Source organism: Ricinus communis, chromosome 1 (genome assembly GCF_019578655.1).
Source record: "Ricinus communis isolate WT05 ecotype wild-type chromosome 1, ASM1957865v1, whole genome shotgun sequence".
In the NCBI taxonomy this organism is placed as follows: Eukaryota; Viridiplantae; Streptophyta; class Magnoliopsida; order Malpighiales; family Euphorbiaceae; genus Ricinus; species Ricinus communis.
The window spans coordinates 4,611,854-4,638,769 of NC_063256.1; the positions used below are offsets into that span (position 1 = coordinate 4,611,854).

A 26,916-nucleotide genomic window follows, 5' to 3' on the forward strand; every position below is an offset into this window, starting at 1 on the left:
AGCTACCATCAATTAAAATAAAAATAATGGGTGTGATATTAATTAAAAAAATTGGTACTATTTGAATATAAATAGCAAAATTTTAATACCAATTTATCAAAAGCTAAGCGCGATGTGGACAATGAGTGGAATGCTTTTATATATATATATATATATATATATATATATATATATATATATATTAATTTTTGATTTAATTACTATAACGGATTCTTTTTATTTATATTTTGTTTCAAAATTTCAATTTAAGTGTTAAAGAATAAAATAAACTCAAAAAAGTAAGAGAGTGATTAAGAGTGTTATTAATTCTTTGTTAATTATTTCATCTTCCATCAATAAGTAATCCAAATATGGAGATTATCTAATCTAAAAATAGAGAAAGAAAAAAGAAGGGTATTGATTGGTTAGAGAGAATATGTTATTTGGTTATAAAATAAATTACTCTATATATTTGCAGTCTCTTTACTTTTAGATCCAATCTTATATCTAATGAGTTTTAAAATTTAATTTAATTTATATATTAGTTACTTGGTACTTTTTGTTTAAAAGTCATATAGTGGTTTCTATGATAATAAAATTAAAATTATAATGCAATGCTCGGTTGGTATTTATAAAAAAATTATTTTATTTAAAAAATATATAAAAAATAAAATAAAAATATTAAAATTGAATAAAATAAAATATATTAATAAAATTAGTATAAAATTTATTTAAAATATTTTATTCATTTTATTAAAATTTAGTTTAGTTTAATTCTATATAAATTTAAATATATAAAATAATAAATTAATTCTTTATTTTATATAAAAAATAAATATTTTAGATTTATAAATAAATATTATAAAATTTAAAATTTTTAACCCAAAACCCTGTAAAATGATTTAGTATTATAAATCTCAAATTAAGGACTTCCGTGATATTAGTACATCATTTTCAAGGAAGGAAAGAATATTTTAGCCTAGAAATATATATATATTTTTTAGCTCAAGGGCCTATAAATATTATTGTACACAAATTTAAAAAGTTAATGAATAAATAATATAAAAAAACAACCGCAAAGCCGGATATGCCCAAGCATACCCTGTCCCGATTCTCAAGGTCACAACAAACCCCCACCTCTTGTCAAGTAAGAATCAACGGCCAGCAAAGCGCATATCTTCCCTTGACAAGATCCAACGGTCCAAACCACACCTCACAATATAGAATCGTCAAACAAAAATTAATATTTAGGGTTTTCTCTTTCTTCGCTCAATTTGAAGACTCTGGAATACTCCACAGGCGGAAATTTCCTTCATTTTCCTCTTCTCATTTGCTCGGGAAACAATCATGGGGAAAGGTCCTGGCCTCTACACTGATATTGGCAAGAAAGCCAGAGGTAACTCTATTAGCGTTTTTAGCTGACTTGATTCTCTGCTTTTTTTTTTTTTTTTTCCGTTTGGTTAATCTGCTATTTGCCGTTTCCAAGTGCGCTTTGATTGTTGAGAACTTCTTATTACAGATCTTCTTTACAAGGATTACCAGGGCGACCATAAGTTCACCGTCACTACCTACACTTCAACTGGAGTCGTAAGTTTCCTATATTTTATGTTCCCTGTTTGGTTGGTAAGAAAATGAAAGAAATCGAAAGAACATTTATACTCCTTTTATTTTATAGCTGGAAATTGTTTACATAATTAGTCGAAAGTTCAACAGGATAAATATAAGGTCTTGAAATTGTTTAAACATTTTTTTAAGCCGTAGTTCTCAACTTTATTTGTTTGGCTACTGCCGCTGCTTTTTGTGTTTGGAAATTTAACGTTTTACATGCTTATAGTACAATGATTGACTGCATGACGTTTATACTTCATTTCTGTTTCAGGCAATCACTTCAACTGGAATTAAGAAAGGTGAGATTTATTTGGGGGATATAACCAGCCAGCTGAAGAACAAGAATATCACAACTGATATTAAAGTTGATACTAGCTCTAATGTAAGTTGGAAAATAAGCTCTTTGATATCTCATAGTTATTTGTGCTAATGGTTAGTTGAATATTGTTCGTTGCTGCTATTAGGCATTAAGATTCAAATATTTATGTAAACCTTTGTGGTTTTGTGCCCTATAGCATAGTTAAGTATGAACTTGTGATTCTTATGCTACAGATCAAATTAATTTTACTTTAACTTGTACTGGAATACTATTCATGATTAAATTCTGTAATCATAACTTCTGACATCTTATGACAAAATTTTGTGGAATTGTAATGCAAGAAGTTGTAATACAAGTTACAGTGATGGATCTTGTCGCTATAGTTCCAACTGCATTACATAATTTAAAAATGCATGCTTCTTTTTTTTTTATTTTTTTATTGTTTTTCATTTGTATGCGTTCTTGTACAGTATCAAGCTATAGTAAGTAATATTTTGATTGTCATTCTGGATATACAACAGTAAGATGATAATTGCAATGTCTTGAGTAAAAGCACTCCATTTGTTGAGCTGGATGCAATCTAGCTCTTTCACTATATACCAAGATATTGGAATTCCTTCGCGCATTTGTTTCATTACTAATTCAAATTATGCTGTATCATGCAGTGCATGCTGTTTAATGCTGTTTCTGTTTTTAACTTTGATTGCTCAACTAATAGGGTATCTATATATCTGTAGGTTTCCACAACCATCACCGTGGATGAGCCTGCTCCTGGACTCAAGACGATCTTTAGCTTCAAAATTCCTGATCAGAGATCTGGCAAGGTAAGGAGCCACTTGTGTTAATATTGATATATGGAAAATAGCTTGCCAGATGCTGTGATTCATTGGCAGTCTACATCTGATTTATGAGGCTTATGATTGAACCAAAGAGGAGTAGGAAGAGGGGGCGAACTATAGTTGTTCATTTCTTTCTTTGTTGTCTGACTTGTGATTTTTTAACAGGTGGAACTCCAGTACCAGCATGAGCATGCAGGGATAAGCACTAGCATTGGGTTGACTGCAAACCCCATTGTTAACTTCTCAGGTGTGATTGGGAGCAGTGCTGTTGCTCTTGGGACTGATCTCTCATTTGATACTGCCAGTGGGAACTTCACCAAATTGAATGCAGGATTGAGTTATAGCAACGCTGACCTCATTGCTTCCTTGACATTGTGAGTAATTCCTTCTGCGAAACCAGCAAATAAAAGCCACTATTATTATGTCAGCACACAGGCATATTGATTCATCCTTTTCACTGGTGATCGAATTCTACTAGTATAAACATCTAGTGTGAGCTTCTTTGAATACTTTTGATGTGTCTGGAGTCTGGTTTAGTTCTTTTAATCTGATTTTATTTAAGAACATAAAATTAGAGCTTTTTCAATCAAATATTGGATTTTATGTTTTTTTGCATCTTTTTGGTTCATCTGGTTGCCCTTTTTTTTGAAGTTTCAATTATTTCACTCTTTTTTGTGAAATTAATTGCAGGAATGACAAAGGGGATACTCTTAATGCTTCCTATTACCACATTGTGAGCCCACTGACCAACACAGCTGTTGGTGCAGAGCTGACCCATAGTTTCTCAAGCAATGAGAATACACTGACTTTTGGCACACAGCATGCACTTGACCCCTTGACCACAGTGAAGGCTCGGGTGAACAGCTATGGCAAAGCAAGTGCTCTCATCCAGCATGAATGGCGCCCCAAGTCTCTTTTCACCATCTCTGGAGAAGTAGACACAAGGGCAATTGAAAAGAGTGCTAAGATTGGCTTGGCTTTGGCACTGAAGCCATAGATTAAGTAAACTTTCATTTTGGGTGACTGGAAGATTGAGGAGAGCAATAATGTGAGGAAAAATGGCATCCCTTTTTTGGTTACATTTTTTTCTAGTTACATCCTTTGGTTTTAAATGAATATCCTATCTGTTTCTGCGGTTATATTTGGTCTCACTACTTTGGTGCTGAAGAGTGTAGAAAATAATTGTAGTTGGTGGAACGAACCATCTTTAATTTGTTCTCTTAGATTTTGCTTCTGGCCTTGATAGAGGGTATACATGCCTTCAGTAAATTATTGCACATGATATATTTTTTCCCCAGTGTTGTTTTTATTCTCGAGTATGAAGGGGTGAAATTTGTTGGTACGGTAATGCCTAAATGTTCATTGTACCTTGGTTGGTGATGGAAGTGTGATTGTATGATTCTCCGTAGAGCAGCATGGTTAAAACTGAAAGATAACTTGGACGGCCGCAAGGTTAATTCTCTATTTGTTGGTTGATCTGCTTCTACAGCGGTGACCACATCGATTGAAATTACAGGGTATTTTTGTTATTTACCAAGGCTTCCTCTTTTGGTACTGCATCGTATAATTGAGCTAAGCTGATTTATGAGTTACTCAAATCGACCTAAAAAGGTTCACATAATTTTTAACTTAATCTGCTCAAGATGATTTGGGTTGGAAATGGTCGACTAGTTTAAAAGGCTGAATTTGAGGGTACACGTTTTATATGGTTTATATTTGTATTGTATTATACTTGTTAGATGTTTATAACTTGTATCGGTACTCCAACTATTAAATCTAAAAAGAAAACCTGAGGCGGACTTCATGCCAATTTGCTTTGGTGCGTGTACTCGCATGCACCTAGCCTCCACCACCGTTCACCCACTCTTCGCAAAGCAAACCTTTGTCCCAGCTTGCCCCCTAAACTTGTGTCAAGGGGACTCAACTTTTCTAACAAACATGCTCACTATTTTGTTAGATAAAAACGAGTTTTGATGGAGCTTGAGGCGTGGCATTGTTGTTAAGGATTGATTTATTTTATTAATCTCTCAGGATGTAATAGGATTTATTTTAGTAATTTCTCAGATATAATACAAACAAATTAGTAGTTAATTCAGTAGAGAAGAAAAAAAGGAAGAGTAAGAAAATTGTGCATCAAAAACTTAGTAGAAAATTGATATTTATAGGGCTAGGATTATAAGTTATAATACAATATTCATAAAATTATTTAATAGATATTCTATCCACTAATTGAATTTTATAGTAAAAAAATAACAAAAAATTAGGTGATTGAATTATTAAAAATTATTAAGCTAAAAATAAATATTTTAAAGTAAGGTAAATATAAATAAAAATATATTAAAAACTGAGTTAGATTAGATGCAAGTTCATTTTACACAGAGAAATTTCAAAAATTTACATTTGAATTGAATTTTTGGTTCAATTCTTATGCATGCAAGTCCAATACCCTATAAAACTTTTTACAAGCCTAAAGGGAAAGATTTTTTTATAAACAAAAATAGGAATTTTCATTCTAGAGATGTTGGGTAAATTTTTCTTTTAAAATACAACAATTTTTGTTTAAGAGCCAAATTAATTCAAAATTATACTAGGTGAGGTGGGTGTAAAACAAATTCCCTCTAGAATTAATTAACTAAATCAAGATTATATAAATAATTTGTTAAAATGAAAAGCTCAATCTTCTATTGTTTTTATATTTTTCTAATAAATAAATAAATCATATTCAACTAATCTACTGCCACCATTCATCATCGCTTCCAGCCACCACTCACCATCGCTCAACCACCAATTTGGCCACCATCACTCACCAGCATCGCCACCATCACCAGTGTCGCCTCCATCATTACTTTCCACTTTCAGTTATACCCAATACCACCAGCATCGCCACTACCACCAGTACCGCAGCTACTACTACCACCTCACCTCTCCACCATCACCGAAACTGCTACAACATCATCGTCATTTAATCACCATAACCGTTACCAAAACTGCAAAAAGATTCAGAATCATAAACACTATATAATCACAAACACACCCAATTGATGTATTGATTAATAAAAGTCATAGTTGCCTTCGTTAAAGGTGGTGTAGTTAAAGAAAATGAAACCCATAAGATCTTCGACGTTGAAACCCAGTTCATTCTCTACCTCTGCCATGAGAATCATATTACGAAGCCCATCAAATTGAAAAACTATCAAATACAAAAAAAAAAAAAAAAAAATCATATTGAAAAAGGACTAATTTCTTAAAACCCAGCACAATCGTAATTCATTAGCACCAACTGACACCACCACCATTGTCTTCAAAGTCACTAACCCAGCTATAAAACATTTAATTTTTTTGTAAATCAGTAAAACCTGAGGAAGTTTCAATTGATGAGGAAATTGAAGCTCAAACTCGGTACATTGATGATGAAAATTTGGTGAATACCATTGGAAGGAAAATGATATACATGGAATACAAAGAAAGAGTATGCTTGATTTGGATTTACCGAAGAAAAAGAATCGACAGTGTTTGATTTGTTTTGTCCTTTTACTTGCAAATTATTTTCTAATTTTTTACTTTATTTTCTTTCTCTATGTTTTTTATTAAAAAAACCAGTCACTCTCTCTTTTAAGAATGCGTAATGCACTTGCTTGTTTTGGAGTCATTTCATCCTTAAATAGAAATTGTGGGTCTAATCGTTAGAAAAAAATGAAATTAGATCTATTTGACCCATCGGCACAAGTTATGGGAGTTATTTGACCCTTTGTCCCTTTTCTGTGCTGGTAATTTGGAAGGATTTCTCGACCTTTGTCTGTGACCAATAAGATTTTATTGGCGAGGACGACTCTAGTGACTCCACAGCAGTTGGATCTGTGCATCTGCAGCCATCTTTGGAGGAGTGTGTAGCATAGCTTGGACCTGATCATTCATTTCCATGCTTCATGTTCAGACTTTTCGTACTTGTATTAATCTTTTCCTCTCTGCTTTTTTGGCCAACTTGAAATCTGTGATGCTTAATTAGTTAACCAGAGGCTTTGATTTGAATGATTTTCCGAGTAATTTGATTTAAAATTTTGTTCAAGGATTAACTGTAAACTTTTAAAATTTTATTGATTAATCCTAAAAACTAAATAATTAACCAAATTAAAACTTATGAACCAGTACGATTTTTTTCAACACAAGAGATACAGTAATATTAATATAGTTAAAACTAAGGAGGCAGAAACGTAGTTTGCTCTATAAGTTATTACTTAAGATGTTGAAGAATTTTATATAGTAATTAAAAGGTTAGAGACAACTGAAAAAATCATTTGCAAACACCAAGGAAAGGTGAGAGTATCAACTACGCATACAGCACAAGCAGAAGAACCACCAAACGGGATACTCATAGTTACATCTTATCAAATTTAAGGACTCAAATATTTCGAAAACCCAAATCATCCATCATATACACAATCAACATCCTCAAAATATCTTTAGCACCAAAATTAATTCTATGATTATCAACACTGACCAAGTTCATTACTAATTCTACCAAGCATACATATTGATTATTTACTTAAAAGACACCTGGGACTTCTCCCCTCCCCCAGAATTTCCTTCAAACGAAGAAAATGCACCAAGGAAAGGAAATGAACCCAGGGCCTAGCTGTACTTTATAAAAGTGGAAGAAAACCCTCTACAGTACTGCTTCACAAAATTTAGATTCTACCGAGTCGAGTTGGCCTGAAGCAGACCATCCCTGATCTGTGTGGCAATATCTCTCACAGCACCGGGTCCATGAGGAATGAAGACAGAGCTGGATTTTGAGGATGCACCAATCTCCTTCATGGTATCAAAGTACTGTGTCACCAGAACCATGTCCATGACATCCTTCGAACTGGTCCCTGGTACATTCTCGGAGAAAGCTAGAACACTGTCTCTCAGCCCATCTACGATGGCCTGGCGCTGCCTAGCTATACCAAGACCTGCCAGATATTTTGACTCTGCATCTCCCTCAGCTCGCTTAATCTGCAATATCTTCTCTGCTTCGGCTTTTTCACTGGCAGCCACCCTCATTCTAGCAGCTGTTGGTCACAATTAAGAACAATTATATCCAAGAGTCTAGTCAATGTTAGTCACAATTAAGAACAATTATATCCAAGAGTCTAGTCAATGTTAGTCACAATTAAGAACAATTATATCCAAGAGTCTAGACAAACTGAAATTTGACTATACTTGGACCTCTTTTCTGGAGAATGCACTTCCAAAAAAGAATATTGAAAACATGGACTTCCAAGTCTTTTAAGACTAAAAATATTGGTTGGCTCAAAGTGGCCAATCAGGTCATATTACGCCTATGTCACGTTTACTCCTTTAACCATAATAAAAAGGTCTAAGATGGAAACCAGATTAATCAACTTCCTCGACAAATATCAGATACATGAATCACTGTAATTACGCCAGGCAAACTCTCACAGAAAAAGTTTAAGATAAGCAAAACACTAATGATTAACCTGCATTAATCTCGTTCATTGCCCTCTTCACATGCTCATCTGGCTCAATATCCACAATAAGAGTCTGAACTATCTCAAATCCGTAATGTGACATGGCCTAAATTACAAAAACTATATAAGAGAAACACTAGGGAAAATGGGGTCTTATATTAATTTCAAATCAAATGAGGTATATAGAGTAGTACCTTTTCAAGCTCATTTTCCACAGCTTTTGCTATATCATTCTTTTGTTCAAAGGCTGAATCCAAGTCCAACTTTGGAACACTTGCCCGAATAACTAAAGAAGTAAGGTGCAACATGAGTAAAGTTGAGAAAACACAAACTACTAGCAAAACTAAAGGAACTCAAGAATATGAAAATCCTACAACTCAAAATTCAAAGGAACTACCATTCCCAGTTCCATCCTACGCCCTCAACCCCCTGTATTATGACATTTTATATTTTACCAAGAAAAAGGATAAATATTTCTAATAAAATATTCGCTAAAATATATTAGACACTATCAGAACAGAAAGGAACCCACTCCCATCCCAGTAGAAGGGGAAAAAATTGCATCATCTTAAGCGTTGCCACTTTTCCAACAAAAACAGGGCATAAATAAACCAAAACAATTTAATAGTTCATTTTCTAATAACCAATTTAATTTTTGAAAGGACACCATTATCTTACATCTGAATATTATAAACCATAAAGCAAACATGTAAGGAGATAAATAGCCTAAGATAATAACATTGTACAACTTCTACCAAATGGAATAGTTAAGAAATTTGAATAGAATTTCCTTATACGGCATAACACAACAGCTAAAATACTGAACTTTGATAGTGGGAGGTCAGATGTGATAATATAGGAAATAGAGTAAATTAGCTACAACTTAATATCTGAGAGAGAGGAACTGGGAAAACTAATAGAGTTCTTCAATTTTTCATAACATCTCAGACTAATTAAACTTTCATACCATCAAATACATAGGCTTGGATCTGTGCTCTGGTATTACTGAGCTTATAAAATGCATCTGCAGCCTTTTCTGCCAGTGCTCGGTATTGAATAGAAGCAACCACAGTAACGAACACATTGTCCTGAAAATACAAACAAGAGTCAGAAAAGCTGATAGTGGCACTTCAGTTTCAGTGGATAAAAGTACAACAAAAGAATTATTCTGTGCTCGTAACACTTGTTATTTTATCTAAATTGAACAGCTCCTATACCATGCAAATATATCAACTGATGCGGAATTTCCTGCTAATTTCTTAGTTTGGTTATATTGGTGAACAAACCTTGGTTTTGGTTTCACATCGAACATCAAGCTGCTGCACACGTAAAGAGAGGTGACCAGCTAACTGGCTTCCCAAACACCAAGGCAAACAATGACAACCAGGTTCAAGCACATCATCAAATTTCCCAAAGGTTTCCTTGATAGCAACTGTTGACTGGTCCACTTGAACACATCCTAGGGCTTGTCCCATTTTCTGATCAAAAGAAGTACATAAAATCAGTAATAAGCTGCTGAGAATTCTGAATATTTATATAAACATCATGATTATCCTTTATGGAAGGTCAATCATATAAAAACCAGAAAAGATTGAAAAAGAAAAAGAAAAACTGCAGCAGTATTCAGAGAGCAGATGCACAAACATATCGAATACATTCTTCCATAACTTTTGGAAAAACCAAAAGGTCTCAAAAGAAGAATTGACTTCCCATCAGGGAAAACACAGAAGGACAGTGACTAAAAAGAGAGATAATCACCAATATCTTGATCTATAAGCACAGAAAATGACCACGTTAAAAAAACATTTTCAGAAATCACCAGTATCCAATTTCTGAATGCTCATGGTCATTCTAGGTAGCAAACTGTACTTTCTAAAACAAAAACATATTTCCTAACAAGTAATTCTCAACCTCACCTGACCTAGGTAAACTCAACTCGCTAAGAGGTCAGATCACTTATCCAACATTAACCTTTAAAGGGAAAAAGAAATGGAAGCGCACCTAACAACATTATATAGAAGTGCATAATTGCTAGTGCATACCAACCACCAGCTCTGACAAAACAATACAATCAATAAAATAATACAAATGATGATCTCTAAGCAATTTAATTGGCATATAAAAAATTTGCAGAACCACCCAAAACCACTGGCTGCAAATTTAAATATATCAGTCAAAATTAACGCCAGTATAATCATTCATCAGATGTCAAAGTAACAGCTACCATGTAGATGACAAGAACTAAGTTATAAGGTTACAATTTCAAAGGAAAGGAAACGGCAAAACCTATAATCGAAAACCCAAAAACAGCTATGTACTAATAGGCAGTAAAAACACAGACAAAGGACAACAAGACCTTTAGTTCTTTATATATAAGTGTAAAATTAATAATGTGAAAGCAACTCGGTTTTTATGGCATTCCCTATGCAGATACTCACATCTACACAGTAACAAGATAAATGCATATCCACAAACAAAATACGAATATAACTAAATAAGAGAACAAAATTTCAACGCTGTGAGTAGTCAAGAATTAAAAATCTTGCAAAATATCTCAGTCCCTTTCTTTTCTAAAAAGAAAAAACAACAAAATGATTATTAGAAATTACACATGTACAATGATTTTTAGAAAAACATCTCATTTATATTAAATAACAAAAATCGCAAAAAAAATTCAAAAATAGATCCAGAAACAATATGATAGAACTGTAAAACTTCGGAACCCTAGTTTTGAGCAAATCGAAACCATACTTCACTAGCACAGTTTCTTTGCTCACCTGTTTAGATTAAAAGCGAAAAAGCACTAAAACGCAAACACGGAGATAAGAAGACGAAAGTGAGGGAGAATTCTATACACATGTATATATATACATATAGTGGAGAGGAGGAGGAGAAAACTCGATTGCAAGGAATTGTAATTTCTAGGAAAAGGTGACGAGCGAGAAATACGTTTTCCGTTTCAGATGGAATTAACAAAGCCGTGCTCTTTGTTCTTTAATCAGTTTTGGTCGCTTCAACGGGGCCTCTTTGGTCAGGAATCTGAGAGCATACAAAAGAATACTTCCTGTATGTATTTTTATTAAATATAAATAATTAATTCCTCATTTTGATTGGTGTTGAAATGTAATTTTTGTTTTATTGAATATTTTTTTATTATAAATAAAATAGAATAATAGTAATTATCTAGAAAATAAAAAATAATATTAATATATTTAAAAACTATTTTTCCTTTTTAGATTTAAATAAAAAACATAATTTCTAAATTATTTTAAAAAATTAATTTTTATATATATCCTCTGTAACAAAAAAATGAACATAGACTTAAAATTTCGTTATAAAAATTTTTAGAAGATGACAGATAATTAATAATGATAATTAATAACTGATAACTTAAATTATTTTCTAAAATTTTACTAATCTTATATTACTCTTTTATAATATAAATTATATAATAATTTATAATAGTTAAGAATATCGTAATTAATATTATTTATTTGATTTTGGTTATTAACCAAAATATTTAGTATACAATTGAATTTAATTTTTATTGGTTAATTTTTAATTCTAAATGCTATAAATATAAATATTGTTGTTATTTAACTATTAACAAAATTTTTAAATGATAATTATTTACATAAAGAACTAATTGATATAAAATGAATTTAAATGTAAATAAATTATCAGTTAATAAAGATAAATTACTATAGATTTAATTGAAATATAATTTTATTATTTAATTTGAAAAATATATGATGTTCCTGTACATTTCGATCCTGTAAGCTATTAGCTCTTTGTCCTAAAAATAGCATTTAATAATTAATTTTCTTCTCAACCATAAGTTAATAACATTATGAAATAATATAATAAGTCCATTTTAAGTAGATTATTGATTATTATTATCTCTCACTTCTTCTCCCGAAAACTTTACATCAACGTATAAACAAATCGGATTACTTATTCCATTTTGGCTTTGACATTTTCTTCTTTTCTCCACATATACAGAGACATCAAACCATCTTAAAAATAACTATATTTTAAACTGCCATTTCTATTTATATATATATTTTAAATATTGCTATATGGATACTTACTAACTAAGATATATAAAGCAGAATTTAGCATCACAATATAAAACTGAGTATGTGGCTTAATTTGTAAATTGAAAATGGTTGGCCTATAAAATCATGAACAGATAATTTCATATCTTACTTTCATTGAGAATGATGGAACAGTGGTCCAATTAGAAAAGTAGAAAAGGACAGAAAAAAAAAAAGAAGATTTATATTCATCGTAAGTTTTCAAGTGGTAGGGTCTTGATAGTTGATTTTTCTTTTCCAACTACAACAAATTTTTAAATAGATAAAATTAATTTAATACTTGATTAGATATAATAAAAGATATTGGATGATTTTTTTTTAATTATGTATGTTTGATGATAATAAATTTTAATAACGTAAACACTATATTTAATAAATAATATTATATATTAGTATATAATTAAAAATATTTACAAATTAGATAATATATAATTTTATTTAATGTGTATGTTTTATATTTTAATATTATATAATTATATATTATTTAAAATTAAAAAATATTTATCAAGTTTAGTAAATAGACAGAGATGGATAACTCATATATCATATTATAGTGCACTTCTTTACTGGAGCCACCTGACTTAGCGAAGTCTTCCCCGAGTTGCCAAATACTTGTTAGGCAGTTGCGTGAGAGAGTTTTGAATAGTTTGTGGAACACCAATAATTCAAAGTTTGGAAAAGTCTATGAGTTAGTGCTTCATGAATTAATATTATAGCCATATAAATAATTAACGTCTGTTTTTTTAATTGCTATTGCAGATAGTGACACATTAATTTGAATCTGATAATCTTATTCTCATCATATCAGTAACTCAACCTTATAATTTCTTACTTTATATACAAAGCTACCATAATCAATTTTATTGTTCCTTTATATCCTTTTAATTATTTTAATTTTATTTAAACAGAATAACAGATTGGATAAGGACTCTTATTTTATTTTGATTCCTTTTATCAAATGGATTATGGTCTCTCTTCTCTTTTTGCATTCACTTCTAAAAATTAATATTTTACTACTTTAAAAAAATATTAAATTTTAATTTAGTTTCTATAGAATTTCTCTACATATTATATCATTGATTATTTATAAAAAAAAATATATGTATATATAATTCGTCAAAGAATATTTTAATAAATTATAATTTATCAAAATTGGAATTTTTTTGAATTTAAATCAAGTTTTAAGTATCATTATTTACTAAAATTTATTTTATGGCGAATAAAATTAAATATGAATAAATAGTTTATAATAGATGAAATTTTTAATTAATTAAAAGAAATAACAACGCCAGGAAGGGAGTCGTGGGGGGCCCAGGATGTAAGTCTGGCCTGCCCTGGTCCCTGAAATCTGAAAGCTAATGGGCCCATAATTGCTCAAGTTGGATAATAAATCTCTTTGCAGTTTGTAGTTTGTACAACAATTTGGGTATCTCTGTTTAGCATTTCTCTCTGCCTAAATAAGTAAATAAGTTAGAACTATTTTATTGTTACAATCCAAATAAAACCTATGGTTGTGATTAAATTGACTGAAAATTTATTAATAATATTCAAATTTTAGGTATGAGATATAAGTTCAAACTTTTGCTAATACCTTAAATAGTCTTTTAAATAAGTTTAATGTGTATAATTGAAGAAATATCAAAATTAAAATATGTCAAAACTATTTAATTTTAAATTTTTTCAATTATAATACTTGAGGTTTAGCACAAGTGGCAAAAACATTTATTTTAAAAGTGAGATGTTTTGAATTTGAATCATCTCCTCCGTACTAAGTGAGTTTTTGTCTTTTATAGCGAATGTAAAGAGATGATTATCCTATATTATGTAGTTCATAGTTTGTTGGCTTTCCAATAAATGAATAAAAATATTTTATAATTATATTATTTATCAAATTTGTATTTAATATTATTAATTTTATACATATAGTTTTTTTTAAAAATAAACAGTTATACTTTTAACTTGTTAAAAAATATTTATAATCAAAACAGTAATAACAATTTACACATTTCATATAGAAGACAAATTTTTTTAAATTAAAATTATACAATTTCAATTCAGAGTCTATAAAATTAGCTAAACAATAAACTCAATAAGTTATATCATAAAAATATGTGTCATCCATCTAAGAATTATATTTCAAATGTGTTTAGCTGATATTATTGTTTATATTTTATTGAGTAATATAGATATCAATGAGTTGTTGTTTTCTCTTAAACTGTTATATTATTGTTGTATTGGAAGATTTTTATGGTCTATTTTATTTTAAATAAAGAATTTTGTGATTTTTTAATATAATAATATAGATATAATTATTAGTAGCCACATGATTTTAATTTTAAAATAAAAAATTAAATTCAGTTTATGTTAATTTAAGAAAATAAGCAATAGATTTGAACGTCATTAGTCCGAAAAAAATATAAACCACGTACACTAAAGCCTATATGATCTTAAGATATTATTCAGGTTAAAAGAATTTAAAGAATGAAAACTATAAATTATAAATTGGCCAAATTCAAGTGGCAGGATCTAAAATATAAGATTAATGTGTCTAAATAAGTAATCGCAAGTGTATGAGCCAAATGGTAGTTCGGGTAAGCTTACCACGAGGTCGATCTCACAAAGAATTGTAGAGCATATATTATAAAGACCAACTATCATACAAATTACTGAAAGTAAATATAAACATTGTAAGCCGATGTTTTGAGAATAATCTTAGTTTAATAAAAGAAATTAAATAACCAAAAAGTAAATATGCAACTAAAATGATCAATATGAATTATATGATAAAATAGCATTTAGTTTAGCTTTTACTTAGTAATTCCCTTAATTCCATTAAGCTCTAATTTAATAAATGAGATGGTGATGTGTCTTTTCCCTAAGTCACTCAAGCTAATTATGCAACTTAGGTTTCTTAACCAACATAGATTAAAGTAAAGATGATGTCTCTAATACTTTTAACCTAAAAATTTAATAAATGAGATGGTGATGTGTCTTTAACCTAAGTCACTCAAGCTAATTATGCAACTTAGGTTTCTTAACCAACATAGATTAAAGTAAAGATGATGTCTCTAATACTTTTAACCTAAAAATTTTCATAACACATATTACTACTAAATTGATATGATGGTCAATCCATAATAATAGATGAAACTAATGAACATATGAAGGAAAAGAAATCATTCATTAAACTCAAAATATATAAGGTTCATACATAAGTAAAAAGCCAAACTAAACACTTATGGGACTTAGCCTAACATACTTAATCCAATGATCATTGTAATTAAATAGAAAGACTTAAGATTCATAAAACAGAAAATTAAAACTCCCTCAAAATTCAAAGGCTCTTCAAGGAATGAAGAAGATTGGTTCTCTTTTTCCACGTATTCAAAAAGCTTCTCTGATTCTTCAAAGAATGATGCAATACAAGCTAGCAAGATGTCAAAAATGATGAACTCCAGAATTTTCTGCAGAGAATAAGGGAACCCTTCTTGCCAGAAACCCAGTAGCCAAAGAACTCCCTATTCTAATTCACCTCTACTTCTTGTAGAGATTCCCTTCTCTGGAGTTCTTTTCTCCACACACAACTCCTATAGTTTATCCTTTATTGTCATAAACAAACTAAACAACTCAAATAATAATTATCTACTGATTATATAACAATTACTTAAACTCCCATTTTTGGGCCTTAATGAATTAAACTAGGCCCAAACTATTAATAGCTAACGTGTCTGATTCTCGAGCATTTAATAGCCGCAGTCCAATTACGCCCATTAGTGCGTTTTAAGCTAAAATTCTTTTTTTTTTTGCATTATTTCCTAAATTTAGACAAGAAAAACTAAAATGAGGTAAAACACATCTTTATACCATATTATATATAGAAACAAATCATTAACACTCTAAAATATTCTTAAATATCTATATACAATTTAGATCGATCAAAGATATATAACATAAAACATGGGATATGTAACTGTTAAGTATGTTTATTTAAGGAGAGCTAATATGCATCGTAATTATTAATAAGAATTTTGATACGTTGAGGCTTATTTATTGATTTGGTACATTTTTATCATTTAAGATAATAGAAATCTTAGCCAATTCTACGGGATGATTTTTGAGATATTTGTGTTTTTTTATAATATTATTTAAGTTATATTTTAATTCAGTTATTTTTATTTAGTTTTAAAATTAATAGTATAATATGATAAATTTAGATTTCAAAGTTCTTAAATTTTAAAAAAATATAAAAAGATATTATTTTTAAGTATTTGTATTTTGAACTTAAAATGCGAATGAAGAAATTATAATAATTATTATTTATAAGAATTAATATAATTTTATAATAAAGAAAAATTGGTATTATCATGTCCAATCAAAGATCGATAAAACTGATATCCTCAACCCTTTTTTCAGTTGTAAAAGACAGATGAAATATCAGAGATATTCTATTTGTAAGTTGATGTCCTAAGAGAGATTTTGGGTAGGTCATCAAAGGCTTTCTATAACACTATTTATACATTAAATTTATAAAATATTTTATTATATATTTAAGTAATTAAATAACTAATAATTCAATACAAAAGTATAAATATTTATTTTTATATATTATTTTATTAGTAAATGAAATAATATACACACTAAATGTAAATTAAAATTACACGGCTATTTACTTTATTTTCTTAAAGCAATTATATTCACGTACTGAAAGATAGAAATAAGGAATATAGTTACGTAAACGCCACGTTTAAAGGGCAACATACGTGGCATGAATATCTTAACACTGCACATAAGAGCATCACTTTATGCCACAGAAGTGAAAACAAACTCTTTTAAGTTTCAACGACGAATACCCCAAAACCATGAAACTTTTGACGACGAAAATGTTCTCCCTCCATTCTACTACAACGATCAAATCCAACTCTCCTTCTCTAGCTTCCCCGTTCTTCCCTCTCCAAACTAAATCCAGCAGGAATCTCATTTCTATGAATAACAACACATCACTCTTCGCGAATTCACTTTCCGCTGCAAAACAACCACAACTATCCACCGTCTCCGCCTCTAAATCGGACTATGAAATCGCCGATTCCTCTTTTCAGGTTATAGTTATCTCTCTCTTCTCTGCTTGTCTCTGTCTCTCTCTATATTCTTAATATGATCGATTTTTTTCTTTTCTTTTTCTTCCTTTAATTGCTTTTAAAAAAAAAAATGAACAGAGAATCTATAGAAGCTGCAATCTTAATATTTTCGTTCACAAATTTTTTTATTGCTGTTGTTGAAATGCAGGCTAGTGAATCGTTTTTGAGAAGTGTGTTATCAGGTATGGAAAGCGTTTATTTAAATAGAAATCCGACGGCGAAAGCTGTGTTAAGGTTGGTGCAGTCAATTGACGGCGAAAGAATCTGTTATGATCATCTTGCTTTCAGGACATTTGGGGTATCGTAGTAATTCTAATTAACTTTTAGAAAAATTTTGGTTTATGTGATATTAATTTTCCTGGTTGGAAAAATCTTTTGTTAAGGTAAATGGGCATGGAATTGACTCGATGGCAAGTATATTCTTGGATTATGGATATACACAGCAAGAAGAGTTAAAATTTCCTGCTAAAAAATTGAAAGCATTATGGTTTGCACCACCTAGGATTTCATATTTGGATTGTGGAGGTGGTGATGGTGCGGGAATTAATGGTCCTTTGCCAAGAATTTTTATATCTGAGCTTCTTGTTGATCAGATGAGTCCCCAAGCTCAGGTCTGTTGTTTCATTTTATTAATTGTGTTGCTTCTGATATAATTATCTGCTTTGTCATTTGCTCAAATAAACTTAATTACTACAATGACTGAATCAATTAGCTAAATTATTAATCAGTTTGCCAAGATTGAAACTAACTATACTTCAATTTAAATATGTATGCACTTGTAGTTCTGAAACATTTATCCAAATGCAAAATGCATTTTCTGGTCTTTCTTACGGTCATTGGTCAATAATCATGTTTAAGACTGCTGCTACCAGGAAATAATTAAAAAATATACTGAGATATCTAGTAGCGGATACAAACATGCTGCTCTTGCAAGTGCTTTAGGATCTTTAACATGGAAGAAGCCTTTATATACAGAGTTTCAGCAATTGTCCAGGTGATTTTACTGTTAGCTGTTACAAAAATGACTTTCTATATCCATACATCTGCAAATTGTATGCAAAACTTACACTGTCACAACAGTTCTTATGAATCGAATATTGTTCTGACACATTATTACATAGTGCTGTGCTTTCTAGAAGTAGTAAACTTACCATTATTTTTCAAAATTTTGAAGACTCCATTTGAAGGACTTATTTCTGGTTGATAAATATCTAGGGAGAGTGAATATGCTGCCTGGACACTTGTCAATGGTTATGCGCTAAACCATGTTACCATTTCCACTCATCGGCTGAAATCTCACCTGAGAAAAATCAATGCCCTCAATCAGTTCATTGAAGAGAATGGGTTCAAATTAAATTGTGAAGGCGGTGTTTTGAAAGGTTTGCTACTGTCTTGTTATCTCTTCCTCCATTCCCTTTAGTTCATCATTTGCAAAAAGAAATTTGAACAAAAACTTCCAATCTTCCGTGCTCATTTTACACACGTGACTCGTATAAAACCAAGATAAGGACCATCTTGTGTGAATAATCGTATGCGATTGATTGGGTTCTTATTGAATTGCATATGACTGGAACCTGGTTTATGAATATGCTGAATTGATCCAAGGTGCAATAGGTCTTGGACATAAGGTTCAAAAAACAGATATTTCTTTGTTGCTAATTGAATTGTGCTTTTTCCATTGGTTTTATCTGATAATTTTTGGTAGACCGATGCCCTTATGGTGTTTCATTAGTTAAAACAAAGTGGAACAATTTTAGTGCTGCTTGGAATGCATAAAAAAGGTTCCAGAAGTTTTGAGACAATGCAAGCTGCCAACCGTCAAGATCATATTCTTACATGGATTCTGAACCCCCAAAACTCACGCCTCTCAGCATTATATCATAAATTTTAAAGCTGATTGAACTTTGTCCTTTATAGAAACATGTGCTATGTGACCTGAAAAGTTGACAGCATACCTTCAGTATCTATTTTAGTTTCTATTTTTTTTGAATGACTAGTATCGACTTTCATGCAAATATCACATTCCAATGAATAATTCACTAGATGGCATTACTATATGGTTTCTTTTGCTTGACATTACATCATTAGAATTCTTCTTTAAGATCTAGAGATTCAGGACTACCAGTCTGGCTGTAGGATCATATCTAGATTGAACTGTTTGAGATTGATTTTGGTCATCAACAGTGTATCTTGCTTTGGATAGAAAGTTGACAATCTCTACTTGTTATGCATAGAGATGTAGAATTTGTGATAGTAACTTCTTCAATTCGTTTTCAATGCTTAATTCCTTGGGAGAGAGATTTGACATTTAAAAGATTTCACTATATAACCACCAGTGAGCCCTGATGGCCTTCTGCTGCAAAGTTCAACTGTGGCGGATTCAATCACTTTCAAATTTGCTGATGGTGTCAATGAATCAGTTCCTTGTTCATACATTGAGTTCGCAGAACGTCTTGTGTTGCCACAGTTTAAAAATTTACCAGAGGAAGAGGTAAGCAACCCTTTTATATAGTTGAAAGATTAAGTAGTAATTAACCACTTATTAACTTGATTAGCAATTTGAACAGGTTAAGGAGTTCCATAGGCGAGATGGGTTTGAGGTCGGGAATGCTGATAAGATCTTTGAGAGCACATCCAAAGAGCAACTGACAAGGAGAGCTGCATGAGATATAGTTTTACACGTTTGGAGGAATGATACTTAGTAGTCAAAATATGTTGTCAGCATCGAGGTTCAATAACAAGAGTTCTTCAAGACCAAGATGCTAGCATAATTTAAATGTGCAACATGTAAATAAATGTAATTTGCTTAATAAGGCTTAAATTTATCCTAGTTAATGCTGGCTGCAAGTTGCAATACTCGCTGATCACTCTTTTCTCCCTGCTCCTTTTATGCTAATTAAGAATATATTGGTCGTTTCGCTGGATAATTAACTGCTGATATTAAGGGTGCTAGAGATTCAAAAAGAAAAGAGAAAAAAGAACAAGAAATATATGAAATTCTAATTAGTTTTTTTATTTTTTTATAGTTATTTTGGTATTGGTAGGTTTTTACCTCTTACCCATTTGATTTGCTTCACTTTCAGAAGAAGCAAGTAAAAAACGACCTGGCTCCTTTATAGCAGAAGTTAAATTTATTTTGGTTGGAAATTTTTTGAAGACGAGTGCCACTACTCCTTAGCAAAACCTTGTTGCTTACCCGCAGATCTCCATTACAATTTACCAGACTAGCAGGTAGGTAATCTTTCAATTTATTTTGGTGATTAGGAGAGATGCCCGCCAAGCCAAGCATAGCTTTATATAATTATGTATCCCAATAACATGTTCAATGGATCAATCTCATCCCAGAATTGTTCGAGTTTGTGAAGATGGAGGCATGAATGCTACCTTCAGCTCAGGTCCCTAATACCAATTGCACAATTCGTCTCAGTTAAATTTCAGATTTATACAAAGAGGACGACAGTTGGTGGAAAGGGATAAAATGTTATAATGAGCTAAAAATCTTAAACATCTCAAGACATTCTGTAGTACCCATATGGCTGACAGACATTTCGCTCTATAAGCTTCACCTGCCTAACATTCTACCCCTGCCAGGATGGCATCATTCTAAACACAACATAGAGCAGACATGTTCCTCTGTTGCATTTTCCTATGTCCAAGAACAATTGCTTTCACAGAAGAGACATCTATGCTGGGAACATGGGGAAAAAGAAATGAATGTTGAAAAGGGGCGTGAAATGCAGATGATTACTGACCCTGTGCTACTGTTTCCCATTGGGTTTCGGGGATTGAAAGGGGTATTGATGGTGGTAAGGAGACGCGTGGGAACCATTTGGTATTGAAAGGCTCCTTTGTTGCTGTCCGTTCCTCAATAATCCTCCTTGTGTTCGGTTGCTACTTTTGGCATTTGGGCTGGATGCTATTTTGTCAGCTTGCATGGACTGAAAATAATAAGATGAGCTTGCCATGTCCTTAAGATTGGGTAGAGGTTTGAGCACCTCCACAACTTCACTCATCAGGGGCCTGGCTTTGGGATCTCGGCTGAGGCAGTGAGCAGCCAGTTGTGCTGCTTTCTGAGCACCTTTAATAGAAAAGTGGCCTTCAAGCCGAGGGTCTATCAATCTGTAGAATCTTCTTCTCTCTCCTAGATGAGGTCGAGCCCATTCCACAAGGTTGTGTTCTCCAATGGGTCGGTTCTTATCCATAGATCTTCTACCCGTTATCATTTCCAGTAAAACCACACCAAAACTGTAGACATCACTCCTTGATGTGAGATGCCCTGAGACATAAAAGTTTTAATACATTCAGACTTAACCAAATAAGTAAAAGAGTCCTGCTCCACAGGTTAAATGCTGATTGCATCAGCTATGATATCTAGCTACTTAAATAAATAAAAGGAAAACAATAGAAGAAACTCATTCCTGCTCAAGTCACTGGGTAAGAGAACGTGTACAGCTGGTTAATGAAATGAATATCAGTTCAAACCATCACAGTTCAGACTGAAATATATGACTTGGAATGATCCTAGCTGTGCAGACACCACAATTAATTTGTACTACTGAGATTACGAGTAATGTAAATCTAATTATCTAGAACAGAAACACATGCATCAAGAATGTACGGCTTAGTGTTTGTTGTATGTATTTTACTAAGAACTACTAAAGGATGCATGGGTTTCAATTCCCATTAAGAAGCACAACCCATGGCCAGAGGAGAAAAAGAGCCCAACAGTTCAACCTTCTTAGCAATTAGTAGAATCTAGAAGCATCAACCAATTTTTAACCTGGCATTCACTCTGAAGTTGGCAAAGCAGAAATATATTCCAATAAGTCTTAAAGGAACAAGAATATATAGAATTCCCCTCAGTGTAAGAGGTAAGACCTAATCAGGCTTGTAATATTCCAATTTCAATTATCATCAAGGGTGAGGAGACATGGAAAGATGGTAAACAAAATGATAGGCCAAGTTTGACATGGATATATGGATGTGTTTCTGCAGAAAAGTTAAGAACAACATCCACACATGCCTTTCGAATTTTTTGTGAAAAAAAAAAAAAGAAGGGACTTCAATCTTTATTGTATAAAGCTGAAGATAGATGGTAAAGGGAGCAAGCCTCTAGACTAAATTATGCTCACCAGTCATCACATATTCAGGGGCTGCATAGCCATATGTTCCCATCACGCGAGTAGATACATGGGTCTTATCTCCCTCAGGACCGTCTTTGGCGAGTCCAAAATCAGAAAGCTTGGCATTATAATCCTGGAATCACATGTTATTAGAAAGCTACACCATATTGAAGTAAGATACACAATTTTTCCGATGTTCCATTGCATACCGCATCTAATAGGATATTAGAGGTTTTAAAATCACGATATATGACTGGCCTCTCTGCTTCTTCATGAAGAAAGGCAAGACCCTTTGCAGCACCTAGCGCAATTTTCATCCTTATGGACCATGGAAGAGGCAGAGATCCTGCAAATAACATCAGTAACAATAGGAACATCAGTATATGACACTTGACAGCAATCCACATCAAAGGCAGAAACAGCAAATGGCCAAATGCAAATCAAGAGACAGAGAGAGACAACAGACACTAAGCAGGAGGAGTTTAAAAGAGACAAATAGAAAGGAAATAGGAAATTACTTCTAAATAGGTGGTTCTCCAAGCTTCCTCGAGGCATAAACTCATATACTAGTAGCCTTTGATCATCTTCAATGCAGTAACCGATCAGCTTAACCAAGTTAGGATGAACAAGATCACCCAAATAATTCACTTCGGCCTGCCATGTTGATGAGCCATTCATGAAAAGAAATTTTTTAATGGAAGATATTATTTAAAAAATGCCATTAAAAAAAACGAATTAATGGAAACAAATGCAAAGTCAAAAGTCCTATATAGGAAGTGGAAGAAAAAGGAAAGAGTTCCATACCAACCACTCTTTGTGACCCTGAAGCCCATCATGATTAAGGGTTTTAACAGCAACAGTAAGCCCTGTACCGGGTTTCACCGGAGCAGTTCCATTCTCTTCAATCCACCCTTTGAACACACAACCAAAACCACCTTCGCCAAGAAGACTCTCAGGTCTGAAATTTCTTGTTGCCAACTTAAGATCATTAAATGTGAATTTTCGCAGTCGAGAAGCAATTTTAAGCTCCTCTTCAAGTTTGGAAGTGGATGAATTACTTTCAGCATTACTTGTAGTTGTAGATGAGATTGTGGGAGCAGTTGGCTGGTCTCTGCTCGTATCATTTGTAGATTTACTTTCTGCTTATCCACACAAAAAGTTATCCTGTTAGAACCTATTCTCAAGAAAGGCAATATGAAGAATTTCGGTCATAGCATTGACATGGACATGAATCTGATGCACTATAGAAGTCCTCGAAATCCAAGCACATTCATGACAATATTCAATGTAACAAAATGCCAGTGCTGAGATAGAAGGGAAAGTAAACATTGGTCATAACAAAAAAGCAAAAGAATAGGAATCATGTATAAACTGCCATCTAGCACTTGGGATACGTTTTGGATATATTACAAAATGAACTAGTCACCAGCCAGCTGCTTATTCCAAAAGTGGACCTGCCACAACTACAAAAACTCATCACCAGTAATTAGAAATTGGAATGTGGGCACAATCACTAAGGGCTGATCTTCAATAGATCAATGGTAAACAAGAATTAGCTGGTCCTACCTTTCCTCCAATGCAATTTACCATAAACAGTTTAGAAAACGTAGTGCCACATTTAAAGGAACTAAGATATGAAAGAGAAACTTAGTTTTTTTAGGAAAATGAAGCTGAAATTCTTGGTATTGTAGAAAGGTTTCAATGTTGTCAAACAATCTATAAGGAAAGAGGGAATTATTCAGTCTCATACAGTACTATAAGTGCATAAAAGCTTAAAACATCATACGATTTTACAATTGGGAAAGAAAAAACAAAGGAAAACGTGAAAGGCCCAAGCTAACCATAACTTTAACTCGAATAAGCACACAACGCCAAAAGCAAAGTGCAATTCATAGCAATGCCACTCCTTTATCAACCTACTAATTAGTCAGACATATAAGTTTGTCCAGCCTTAATCTACTAAAAGCAGAAGCATTTGAAAATGACACTTCCAAAAGTAATTCCATGTATTCAGGATGCACTCCAGCAATTAAAGGCAAGTCCACCATTTTTCCAACAGTTAGGGAAAATTCTAATTTATCCACAAAACCCCTTTCACCAAGCCAATTCAACTTGCTGTATAATTTGGATTCTCAATTCGCTTGTTGCTGATAGAGAAACCCAGACAATTCCAAGTCTTGTGCTGCTCTTGGATTCATAATCTAATGTTACTCTGCCTTTGCCATAACCAAAACATTTTAACAAACATTATCTAGAACATATGACGACCAGAAAGTGACATAAATCCAAAAGACGAGGTACCCATGTTCAAACCACATTAGTAGAGAAACCAAACATAATCATCTAACTAAAACCAAGTTCTGAAGAGAAGTATGAATTACCACAGTGAGTACTAGTGCCACTGACGGAGCTATCAACTTTGGATCTTGAAGAAATGCAGCTTCCTATAAATCTGAACTTGAACCAACAACCTGTCTCTGCCTCCTCTACAACATCACCAGGGCTAGCACCACCGCTGCTATTACTAACATCTTGCTTCTTTTTATTCCTTCCCTTTGGTTTGCACACTTCCCAAGAAGATGCTTTTGCTCTGTTCCCATCTTCACTGCCTAATCCCATCCTCTACTCCTTTCAGAAAACCCTAAATTCTCAGAACCACACCCAGACCCACTTTTCATTAAAACAACCACTCCCAAATCCCACTTCCCCCGCCAAAAGAAATCTAATCTTTAACAAAACCCAAAAGGGGAAAGGGTAAAAAATGGAAAAAGAAACCAGATTTTAACAATTACTTCTCTTAGAAAAATAAACCCAGTTGAGAGAGAAAAGGCTAGATCACAAGAACAGGGTCCAAAATGACAACCCCTTTTTTGAATTTTTAAGAGTTAAAAATGTAATCAAGTTGGTGAAAACTATTTTAGATAAACAACAACAAGGAACGTAATCTTGGTCTTTCTTTTTTTTCTTCGTTTGAAAGAAAAAAGGTTTTCTTTTAGTTAATAAACAGAACCAACAAACCTCAGTAAAGACCAGGAAATGTCTGCTCCAAAGAAAACAGAAATAAATCTCTAAAAGAATAAAGAACAAGACTATTAGATAGACAGAAGCATAAGCATTCACTAATCGCACAGACAAAGCTGACCAGTGTTTTTATTAAAAAAAAAAAACAATGAAAGACAGAAATGAAAAATCTTTTTATTATCTTGAAATTTTTTTTATATATTAAAAAAAGAAATATACTATATAATTAATATAATATAATATATTAATCCAAAGAAAAGAAAATCAGACAAATATCAAATTAGTAAACAGCATATACACCTCTCTCTTTCTCTGATATTGTTGATTCTCTGTCACTTTTTTTTAATTGTTTCTTTTTTTTTTTTCCAGTTTGAAGAAAATGGAATCAAAGACTGGAAAAAGCAAATGGAGTTGCCCGAAGAATGCGGGCAGGGCTTCGGGCTGCCCGAGAGTTAGCGAGAGCTGGTTCGGCATTTGAGAGATGGCAAAACAGGGCAGTTCGGGCAATATAAAGAAAATAAGATGCGGGTCCCTTCTCTGATGGTGACGTGTCTAGCACAAGAGAAAATTCGCCCGTCGAATTTTATCTCTCGCCGGTGCTAATATGTACAGGACAAAAGTCAATTTGCCTCCCTGAACTTTTCTCTGAGAGATCAACTAGTCCGAATCTGAACTATTTCTGCAAATAAGACCATATGTTTTATTTCAGGACCATTTAACCCTTTATTTTAACTGAATTCAGTGTCGTTATAATACAAATTCTATTTTAAATTAATTAAAATTAAAATGATAATATTAATCTTAATGGTAAAAAGAAATTTGACTTTCTAAGTTTTTTTTTTTAGAATAACTCTCTTACTAATTGTGCAAAGCCACAACCAAAACAACTTTCCTACGGCTACCAGTGCAAGCTGTCACTTTAGACTGCACCCACTAAATAGAACAATATAAAATTAAAAGAGAACTTCCTCGCGGTACTTATGCTTGATTTTGGTTCACAAAGAAGTCAAAGCTCTCTACCATCTTCTTAGTACAGTACCTGCTTGTTTTAGTGTGGGTTGGCATGGTGGAGATTTTAAGGGATAAATGTATTTTGTTAGAAAAAATAAATTAGGAAAGTATATTATTTTATTAATAAAAAATTGGATCACTCTCTTTGACATGTGCATGTATTTAAACAAAAGGCTAATTTAAAATATAAGTTTAAATAATCATAAAATATAAGTTTTGGACATATTTATTGAAATAGTTTAAATTAGGTCTATAAGACCGCTCGGAACAAGTTAGGGGGCCAAATTAACCTTTGTCCCCTAATATGTATCTT

General features: G+C 32.2%; 4 protein-coding genes across 6 annotated transcripts; 2 read left to right on the forward strand and 2 right to left on the reverse strand.

Annotated features, from left to right (window-relative positions):
• Positions 1-1,162: 1,162 nt before the first annotated feature.
• On the forward strand, positions 1,163-4,042 carry LOC8287014 (mitochondrial outer membrane protein porin of 36 kDa). Its single transcript, XM_002520089.4, has 6 exons — positions 1,163-1,375; positions 1,499-1,566; positions 1,859-1,969; positions 2,644-2,730; positions 2,911-3,119; positions 3,436-4,042. Exons 1-6 carry the CDS (start codon positions 1,327-1,329, stop codon positions 3,740-3,742), a joined length of 831 nt encoding a protein of 276 aa, XP_002520135.2. The 5' UTR covers positions 1,163-1,326; the 3' UTR covers positions 3,743-4,042.
• Positions 4,043-7,120: 3,078 nt separating this feature from the next.
• On the reverse strand, positions 7,121-11,308 carry LOC8287015 (hypersensitive-induced response protein 2). Of its 3 annotated transcripts, none has more exons than XM_015719815.3 (6): positions 11,166-11,308; positions 9,503-9,694; positions 9,184-9,304; positions 8,411-8,502; positions 8,226-8,322; positions 7,121-7,796 (listed from the first exon to the last, which is right to left on the reverse strand). In XM_015719815.3, the coding sequence occupies exons 2-6, from the start codon at positions 9,689-9,691 to the stop codon at positions 7,438-7,440; spliced, it is 858 nt and encodes a 285-aa protein (XP_015575301.1). In that variant the 5' UTR covers positions 9,692-9,694; positions 11,166-11,308; the 3' UTR covers positions 7,121-7,437. The 3 variants fall into 3 exon arrangements, with proteins under 3 accessions (XP_015575301.1, XP_002520136.1, XP_015575302.1); XM_002520090.4 differs by having other exon boundaries at positions 10,994-11,250; XM_015719816.3 differs by lacking the exon at positions 11,166-11,308 and adding an exon at positions 10,503-10,557.
• Positions 11,309-17,104: 5,796 nt separating this feature from the next.
• Positions 17,105-20,304, forward strand: LOC8287016. The gene is made up of 7 exons (XM_048375827.1): positions 17,105-17,409; positions 17,597-17,746; positions 17,832-18,059; positions 18,321-18,442; positions 18,664-18,827; positions 19,785-19,939; positions 20,016-20,304. Exons 1-7 carry the CDS (start codon positions 17,173-17,175, stop codon positions 20,112-20,114), a joined length of 1,155 nt encoding a protein of 384 aa, XP_048231784.1. The 5' UTR covers positions 17,105-17,172; the 3' UTR covers positions 20,115-20,304.
• A 565-nt stretch (positions 20,305-20,869) lies between these two features.
• Positions 20,870-25,948, reverse strand: LOC8287017 (serine/threonine-protein kinase PBL34). The gene is made up of 6 exons (XM_002520092.4): positions 24,953-25,948; positions 23,376-23,710; positions 23,090-23,225; positions 22,781-22,917; positions 22,581-22,704; positions 20,870-21,724 (listed from the first exon to the last, which is right to left on the reverse strand). The coding sequence occupies exons 1-6, from the start codon at positions 25,188-25,190 to the stop codon at positions 21,207-21,209; spliced, it is 1,488 nt and encodes a 495-aa protein (XP_002520138.1). The 5' UTR covers positions 25,191-25,948; the 3' UTR covers positions 20,870-21,206.
• Between the last annotated feature and the right edge of the window lie 968 nt (positions 25,949-26,916).

Bases quoted from the DNA above. Each gene is read 5' to 3' on its own strand.
- LOC8287015 (XM_015719815.3), bottom strand. From the start codon at position 9,691: ATGGGACAAGCCCTAGGATGTGTTCAAGTGGACCAGTCAACAGTTGCT. The intron at 8,323-8,410 runs GTACTACTCTAT...TTTGTAATTTAG, and splicing joins TGGAAAATGAGCTTGAAAAG to GCCATGTCACATTACGGATT. The intron at 7,797-8,225 runs GTTAATCATTAG...TGTGACCAACAG, and splicing joins AATGAACGAGATTAATGCAG to CTGCTAGAATGAGGGTGGCT.
- LOC8287017 (XM_002520092.4), bottom strand. From the start codon at position 25,190: ATGGGATTAGGCAGTGAAGATGGGAACAGAGCAAAAGCATCTTCTTGG. The intron at 22,918-23,089 runs GTAATTTCCTAT...TGTTATTTGCAG, and splicing joins GGAGAACCACCTATTTAGAA to GATCTCTGCCTCTTCCATGG. The intron at 22,705-22,780 runs GTATGCAATGGA...ATGTGATTCCAG, and splicing joins CTAATATCCTATTAGATGCG to GATTATAATGCCAAGCTTTC.
- LOC8287016 (XM_048375827.1), top strand. From the start codon at position 17,173: ATGAAACTTTTGACGACGAAAATGTTCTCCCTCCATTCTACTACAACG. The intron at 17,410-17,596 runs GTTATAGTTATC...GTTGAAATGCAG, and splicing joins TCGCCGATTCCTCTTTTCAG to GCTAGTGAATCGTTTTTGAG. The intron at 18,060-18,320 runs GTCTGTTGTTTC...TGCTGCTACCAG, and splicing joins AGATGAGTCCCCAAGCTCAG to GAAATAATTAAAAAATATAC.
- LOC8287014 (XM_002520089.4), top strand. From the start codon at position 1,327: ATGGGGAAAGGTCCTGGCCTCTACACTGATATTGGCAAGAAAGCCAGA. The intron at 1,376-1,498 runs GTAACTCTATTA...TTCTTATTACAG, and splicing joins TATTGGCAAGAAAGCCAGAG to ATCTTCTTTACAAGGATTAC. The intron at 1,970-2,643 runs GTAAGTTGGAAA...ATATATCTGTAG, and splicing joins AAGTTGATACTAGCTCTAAT to GTTTCCACAACCATCACCGT.